The sequence below is a fragment of the Pteropus vampyrus genome, unplaced genomic scaffold, assembly GCF_000151845.1.
Source record: "Pteropus vampyrus isolate Shadow unplaced genomic scaffold, Pvam_2.0 Scaffold395, whole genome shotgun sequence".
NCBI classification, from domain to species: Eukaryota; Metazoa; Chordata; class Mammalia; order Chiroptera; family Pteropodidae; genus Pteropus; species Pteropus vampyrus.
Window position 1 is genome coordinate 199,907 of NW_011889176.1, and position 8,316 is coordinate 208,222.

Consider the following 8,316-nt stretch of genomic DNA (forward strand, 5'->3'; position numbering starts at 1 on the left):
GCAAGCAGTTTATTTCCGAATGGGGTCGCATTCCGAAGTGGTGGGTGAACACACTTCAAGCCCCTACACTGTTTGAGCGTAAGTGAATGTGAGTGTGTAGAAGTACGGGCAGCGGGTGTGTGTCCGTGTGAGTGCTTGTGAGTGAGCATGTGAGTGTGCGATTGTGGTAGGGCATGCGACAGTGTGGGGCGAGCTCGTCCGACTGGGTGGCTGTGTAGGGTGTGAGCGTGATGGCGCAGGATGAGTGTCTAAAAGGCGGTGTCCCTGTCCGCCTGGAGGGCATAAGGGCGGACCCCGGAGGTTGGGGGGTTCTGAGGAGGCGAGGTGGTTCCACCCTGCTTCACAGCCTCTGCGAGGGCAGAGGGCAGCGCCCCCCGGAGGCCAGCAGGAGCAGTCAGATGAGCGTGGGCGAAGCTTCCCTCGTGCTCATTCTGTCTCGCACTTGGGCTGGCAACTCATGGTGCAGTTTAAACATGAGTGACGTCACGGGGGATACTTAAAACACGAGATTCAGAATAAAATGGACGCTGTCTGAGAAATAATGCCATTTAATAGCGAATCATTTCCCCACTACCTGGGAACAGTCAGTGACGCTGTTCCGTAGCTAGCGTGAGCTGCCACGTGTACTGTAGGGCGTGAAGTGTTGCCAGTGTTCCTTACGCTAATCTGAGAGCCTTCTCTGGCTCCTCACTGCGTCAGTGAACGGCGGAGCTCGGGCAGTGCTGCTTCTGACTGGAGGTGTAGCCGGGGAAGGGAGGGTCGAGACTGACCGCGCCTCTCCAGGACCTCTGTGCCAGGCTGTCTTCTTGCCGCCCGCAGCTTCCCCTGAGCGGCAGGTGCGCCGTGAGCAGCACCGGGGCTGGTGCTCGCTGGGCTTCGTGCGCAGCATCGCGGTCACGTCGCGCATGTGCGCGGCCCTCAGCTCCCCTCGGTGGATCGCCCTGCTCCTGACGGTGGTGGAGGGACACGCGCCGTTCACGGCCGCCGCACTGCAGCGGCAGGTAACTGTGCCCCGGGTGGGCGGGCGGGACTGCGGGGCCCACGGCCAGGCCCCAGCGTAGGCACCGGCGGGCAGCCGACACGAGTGCAGGGAGCAGGGGCTGGCGCGGAGTGGGCCCCGGGCCTCTGACGGGTAGTGGCTCCAGCGGGCGCCTCCTGAACCCGCGGCACCCGTCTGTCCAGCAGCCAGTGGGGCGCCTGGGCCAGCATTGTCCCAAAGGCCTCCTTGGTCACTTCAAGTCGGCTGCTTCGTGGCGGTTGCAGCATGACCTCAGAAGAACGATTATCTTTCACTTCAAGAAATCCTGCATCTGCCACGTAGCTCTGTTTTTAAGCCAATAACCCACATTATCTATCGGTCATGTTGCGTGGGACTATCTGGCTGTTAAATAATGAATATCAGAATTTTCACACTATCCATTCATTCTAGGGACAAAAAATAACGGGAAAGTAAAAGCGTGTCGTGCCTGATGTGTGAGCCGGTGTTTTCCGCAGATCCTGGCGGTGCACCTGCTCCGTGCGGTGCTGCCATCGTGGGACCTGGCTGAGAGGGCGCAGGACATGGAGGGCCTCGTGCAGCAGCTGTTCGGCTTCCTGGGCGGCCTGCTCACCACCTGCTCCTCAGATGCACCGCTGCTCAGAGGTGGGCTGCGCCTAGGCCCCGCGCCTCCGCTCCGGCACCCCTGCTCGCAAGCAGGCCCGGCAGCGCCCCTGTCCTGTCTTGCAGACCCTGTGGCGAGGCGGCGGGCCCGGCCGCAGGCGTCCCTGACGGCCACACACAGCAGCACACTGGCGGAGGAGACGGTGGCCCTGCTGCGCGCACTGCACCGGCTGGGCCAGTGGCGCGGGCTCGTGAGCGCGCACATCAATGCCCGGCTGCGCGCCGCCGCCCGTGGCTGCGGGGGCCATGCGTGCGGGGTGGGTGCCTGTGCTTTCAAATGCTGCGGTTTGCCCCAGGCACCCGGACAACGCTTGGTGATGACCAAGCGTGCCAACTGCCGGGCACTCGGCCACAGCCCGGTCTCTGTGCCCTAGGCCCTGTTGGACGACGGCCTGCCCGACTCTGGGGACCCGGACGTGGGCGGCCTCATGGCGGTCCTGGCGGTCATCGGAGGTATCGACGGCCGCCTGCGCCTTGGTGGCCAGGTCACACACGACGAGTTCGGGGAAGGCACCGTGACGCGCATCACCCCGAAGGGCAGAATCACCGTGCAGTTCGCGGACATGCGCACGTGTCGTGTTTGCCCGTTGAATCAGCTGAAACCGGTAGGTGGCCTTGGGCCAGTGCCAAAACATGCGGTAGAGGACTGTGTGCTAGGATGGGGTACAGCGTCGGCACTGGCGGGGATGCCCCGCAGGTGGCTCTTGCGTCCAGGAAGCTGGCCAGCCTCAGCACGGCCATCGCCGCCTGCCGGGTTCACTTTGTGTAGCCTCGAAAGACGTGACGCTGCGGTGCAGTGAAGAAGGCGTCGTGTGGCCGCAGCCTCTTGACTGTTAATCACCTTAAAGCGTGAATTTAGAAGTTTAGTTTTTGTCGAACAACTCAACTTTTAAAAAACCCAGAAGCGATTTCTTTAAAAAATGACCATCATATGGTAAATGCTTTGTAATTGTGTTGATTGGCATGGCAGCTACTGTGATCCTAAATTTGAAAATTTATATCATCTCAACGTAACTTAAGTTGTAGTCTGACTATATCAAACACTGCTTTCGATTGTTTAAAAACATATATGTGTTGGAGGAAATTTGAAATGCATAGGAAATACTTAAGAAAATCGTAACCACCACCGTGATACAATTGTTGAGAAGTTCATAAAGAAAAAATTAATTTAGGTTATATTTCTTATACAGATAAATTTCTATCTTTCCTTGAATGTCACCTTTTGAAATTACTTTTCTCAGCTGTAAAAAGACCCGGGCATATGAGGTATTGCAGACTTAAGCCTCTTGGTTAAGATAGCTTTCAGAACATCTTCTTTTTTTCTGGCATTGGGCGCATTCGAAGCTTTCTGTGCTCTCTCTCAGCTCCCTGCCGTGCCGTTCAGCATCGCGAACTTGCCCTTCGCAGAGCCCATGCTCTCAGTCTGGGCGCAGTTGGTGAACCTCGCTGGAAGCAGATTGGAAAAACACAAGATAAAGAAGTCACCTAAGCAGGGATTTGCAGGTTAGTGGATGAGGGTTCGAGATGAAACAGCTACCGATGAACTGGTATGGCTCGGATAGTGTTTGTTATTTTGTTCCTGTCACCGCTGGTCTTTGGGCTCAGATGAGTTGGCCATTGCTGAGTTACGGTGGGCGCGGAACCTTGGGCGTGGTGACAGAGCGAAGTACGAAGGATGACTGGTGCGGCCAGCCTTGTCCCGCAGGCCGTGTCTCTGGGCGTAGCGTGCGAACCTGTCTCAGGTAGCCGCTTCCATCCCCTGCCCCCACGGCGCCTTCCGTGGCCCCCAGCGTGTTGTGCTCGGGATCACTACTGTGATGACCGCACTCCAGCCCCGTCTCTGTGGCAGCTTCCCTAGCCCGCTCCTCAGCCCCCCACAGGCATCGCTGCGGTCATCTGACCAGACTCTAGGGAGGGCTGCCGCCCTGGAGAGTTAGAGCTGTGCTGAGCATCTGACCCCTTGTGTCAAGAGGAGTCTTGGCAAACAAGGGGAAAGTCTTTTGTTTGTGACGGAGGTATCTGGTTAGGATTTCAGCAATTTGGAAAACGTTTGATTCTGCTAGGAACAGCTAACACAGCTCAGTGTCGAACTGGCTTATGGAGGCGGGTGCGTGGGGAGGAGGCAGAGGAGGCCGGGGAAGTGAGCCTGGAAGCACCAGCCTTGCTCAGGGAAGGCCTAGGCTTTCCTCACTGAACATCTTTGGCACAGGGCGGGGCTGTCCGTGCCGCTTTCAGCAGCGGCCCTGCGGCACAGGGAGCTGAGTCCTTTTCTTCCACAGGACAGGTGGACCTGGGCCTGCTGAGATGCCAACAGCTGAAGCTGTATATCCTGAAGGCGGGCCGTGCGCTGCTGTCCCACCAAGACCAGCTTAGGCAGATCCTGTCCCAGCCAGCTGTTCAGGAGGCCACAGCTGCACACACAGGTACCCTCCCAAGGAAGCACGTGTCGGTCTGTGAGAAAGACAGATACTGTAGTAGAAAGCAGGCCAGGGACACAAGCAGGCAGCCCATGAACGGGAACATAGAGATGGCTCCTAAATGTGGCAGCAAGATTGCGGCCTGGCCAGTAATCGGCAGAGACAGGGCGTCTGGTAGGCAGGGAGGGGACGCCACTGTCCCGCTCCCTGCGTAGAGAGCAGCCCATGGGCCAGCACACGTCAGCACACAGGGACGTGTTAGGGCTGCAGACTCTCAGGCCGCGCCCGAGACCCAAGAAGCGGGGGTCTGCACTTCACGAGACCCTCAGGTGGTTCGATGCCCAGAACGTGGCCCAGCTCTAATACGTCGCGAGTGGGGCTTTCAGTTGGTACAACCGTTTGATGGCATTTGAGGCCGTACACACACACACACCCTGTTTATCTGTCCATCTGTCTGTCTGTTCATCCAGCCATCCGTCCTCTGTCATCTATGTCTCTCCTCTCTCTTTGTCTTCCATCCATCATCAGTCTGTCATCTACATCTGTCTGTCTGCCTATCCTCCTACCTACCTATCCACCCATTCCGTCTGTCATCTACCCATTATTTATAACTTATCTATCATCCATTTATTATCTAGCTATATCATCTATTATCTGTTTGTCATCTACGTACCTATTTGTCACCTGTCATTCATCTATCATCTGTTCGTCCATCTATCATCTGTCGACCTGTCCATCTGTATCTATCATTAGTCCGTCCGTCCATCCATCGGTCATTGTCTGTATCTATCTCTCTCTGTCCACTGACCAGCAGCTTACCTGTGGGAATTTATCGCATGAAAGGCATGAAGACACATGTCCACCGGTGCTCTTTATGGTTTCTTTGTTGGTCTTGTTTTATGTTGAACACGAGCCTATCATCAGGTGGTGCATTTATGCCGTGGAGTACCGCGGCACCACTCACAGTGATGGTGCACGTAGGTGTTCACTGCCATGGGAACATGAAAATGAGAAACAGGAAAGCACCTGGCTAGGTATATCTGTACACATCGCCATAGATTTATCTGTTTACCGGTGACAGTGGAATTTGAGCTGACTTTGTTTATGTTTTCAATGTTACTTCAGTTTTCCAGAACAAGCTCATGTCACTTGAGTAGGAAAAAAAACCAAAGCCATGAAAAATTTTTGATCATGGTTTGAAAGAAACTGTGCTAAGTATTATGCGGAACAAGATCGTCCTCATTTGTTAGACTTGCTCTCTGGGGTCAGGGTAGGGAGAGAGGATGCACGCGGGTGGCTGTGTCCAAGGCCAGCTCTGAGACAGCTCCACGGGTGTCCTGGGCATGCTGGCGGCTGAGGGCTCGGGAGGACTTTGAAGGGTGTGACAGACCCTGGGTGCCAGGTGACAATCTCTGTACGGTGCATGGCGCTGAGCGCCCCGCCATGCGCGAGCTCGAGTGCCGCGTGAGCGAGCCAGAGCTGGAGGGCTGTCTGGTGTCATGGGCATCAGGCCGAGGCCCAGGCTGAACGCACGTGGGGAGAGTGGGAGTTCAGGGTAGCAACCCTGCTAGTCGGGTGCAGGGTAAGTGGGACAGAGAGAGATGGAGATAAGAGACGTCACGTGCTAAGCCGTCTTCCAGGGTAGGCGTGAACGGTGGAAAGAAGGCTCCGGGAGCCCGGTGCTGTAGTCCTTTAAATGACGGCCTTATGGAAAACCAGAGAAAAGTCAAAGATGGCTGACGTTTCAGCTTGGTATCGGACAGCGCTTTGAACAAAAATTAGAAAGTCCAGGGAGCGTGGGGTGTCGTTTTGTTTCTTAACATGAAGAGGGTTTTGTAAATTTAAAGTTAACGTGCCGGGTGCGAGGTAAAGCTAATGAAGTGTAGGTCTGTTCTGCAGTCGGCATCAAGGGCCTGGGGGGCCATGCACAGCTGAGGCACAGCCTGGGCATTGGGTTGGCATTCTGTGGTCCCCGCCATCTGTTCTTACAGAATTAGGGGACATCCCTTCTCAGTGGCTCAGAGGAGTTGAGTGCTGTGACAGACCATGTGGCTGGTGAGCCCGAGCTGTTTACTCTCTGGTCCTTTAAGAGCAGGATTTCCGGTTCCTGCATATAGGAGGATTAGTTGAAACTGTCACCAAACCAAACAGCCAACTCCAATGGCATACAGGACTGTGTAGGCCCCAGGCGGTGGGTGCCAGCAGGCCTGGGGCAGAGAGGAAGTGCTGACCGCCGCACCCGAATTTGGAATGGCCGTCAGTTCATGGTCTGAATGAGGGTCAGCAGGGAGAGCCAGGGCTAGAAATACACAAGGGGGTGTCTGTCCCTAGAGGGGGCGTCTGAGCAATGGCTGCGCACCAAGAAAGCGAAGGCGCGAAGGCTCTGGGAGGTGGCTCTGGTTGGCTCCGAAGGGACAGATGAGTAATGAAGGACAGAGGCCGAGCAGCAGGAAGGTAAAGCTTCTCTGGAGGCCGCTCATCTCTCTGGTAGCTGAGCCTGGAAGGCGTTAGTTGTCTAGCGCTGGGTGGGCTAGAGATCGCATTCGGTTTAACACACTTAGCGCGTTATCTGTAATACAAGAGAGGCCTACGGTTGAAAATACCATGTCGTGTGTTTTGTTTTTAAATCCAGATGATGGAGCAGCCACATCCCCTGACCTGGGGGACATGTCTCCTGAAGGGCCACAGCCTCCAATGATCCTCTTGCAGCAGCTGCTGGCCTCGGCCACCCAGCCGTCCCCGGTGAAGGCCATATTTGACAAACAGGAGCTTGAGGTACACGCAGCATCCCTGGCAGGGTGGTCTGTGCGTGAGTGCGCGCGAGCAGGTTTTTCTAGATGTGTATTTCTTAAGAGTATGTTCTGAATTTTAAGTGGCATCTCAAAATTGTTACGACTGCTTTAGGATTTAACCATGTTTGTCGTTGGACATCGTGATACTGGTGAGAGAATGAAGGGATTGAAGTTTAGTCCTATTCTGAATTTGTGTGAATTATTTGAAAAAAATTGACCCGATTCAGCATCAGTTGAATGCTCGAATATCCCGGGAAGAATTTTCCCAGGAAACGTCACCCTCGGAAGAGCTCGGCGCCCCTGGGAAGGCTGGCCTGCTCGTGTCACTCGGCCTGTCCCCTCCTCGGACCCTCAGCCCTCACCTGCTGCGCCGCCCCAGCAGCTCGGGGCCAGGGCCGGGGGCACAGCCCGTAGAAGAGGTCCAGGAGCGGCGGGAACTCCCAAGGCCTGAAACGTGGAGGGCTTGATACTTTTAAAAATCTTTCTTGCATGTAATACATTAAAATTCTGGTTAAAAAAGGCCAAACAAAACCTCAAGTGCTCGGTTCAGCAAGCAGGAAACACCCTAGTAGAAGTCCCCAGAGACGAAGACCTGCGGGGAGCCGGGGTCCAGAGTGAGGAGGCAGCTGCCTCTGGCCGGCGACTGAAAGGCTGACCGTTGTCCCGAGTGAGCTAGGAAAGGTGGGGCGCAAAGGGACGAGGCAGGAAAGGGGTGTGGGGGGGGAGGTGCAGGGCCCCTGATTACAGTCGGTGTCAGTTCCGCCTCCTCTCACAGCTAGTGGCCTTGACGGTGTTCCCATGTAGCGGGTGTCACGTTGTGTTGGTTCTGGGCTCTGTCAGGCTCCTCTGGAGAATGGGATTTCTTTCTCACAGATATGTGAGAAAGAGGCATTTCTCCTCAGGCCTGTGGAGGCTTCGTTCCAGACTCTTTCGTGCCCTTACCTGCTTCCTGCTGTCTGATTCTGTGGGGTCAGAATCTCTTTGGGGGATCTCGTGGAAACCTCTACCTCCTGACCAACTTCCTCTGACTTGGTTGGACTTGGACCTCACACTGTGTCCCCAGCACTGGGTAGCTGTAGGCGTCCCTCTGGCTTCCTGCTGCGTCCGTCAGAATCTTACACGTGCTCGTCGCACGTCACCAGGTTGGAGGGCGGTCTCTGCACTGGCGGTTTCTCCTTCGCTCTGGGGCCCGCCTTCCAGCCTCCCGCTGCAGTCGAGGGCCGCCTCTCGGCAGCTCACCCGCCGGCTTCCCTCGTCACACGTTGTACCTGTTCACTTTGAATTGCTTTGGCTGTTGCCCAGGGCCATCGAACAGGTTTAAGAAACTTTTCGTCCAGAATTCATAATTATTATCAGCAGAGGTTTAGTCCAGGACACCCTAACACCCTGTAACCAGAACCCCTAGCTCAATCCGGTTCTGAAATGTGAGCTTTTAGGGTGAAGCCTG

General features: G+C 55.6%; 1 protein-coding gene across 1 annotated transcript in view; it reads left to right on the top strand.

The window, feature by feature from the left end:
* LOC105305786 (E3 ubiquitin-protein ligase HERC2) overlaps positions 1-8,316 on the top strand; it is a 127,551-nt gene that overhangs the window by 58,490 nt on the left and 60,745 nt on the right. Inside the window, 8 exon segments of the mRNA XM_023523591.1 lie at positions 674-1,001; positions 1,495-1,642; positions 1,727-1,917; positions 2,035-2,265; positions 3,025-3,163; positions 3,940-4,083; positions 6,710-6,935; positions 7,483-7,499. Coding sequence (XP_023379359.1) covers positions 674-1,001; positions 1,495-1,642; positions 1,727-1,917; positions 2,035-2,265; positions 3,025-3,163; positions 3,940-4,083; positions 6,710-6,935; positions 7,483-7,499 — 1,424 coding nt within the window.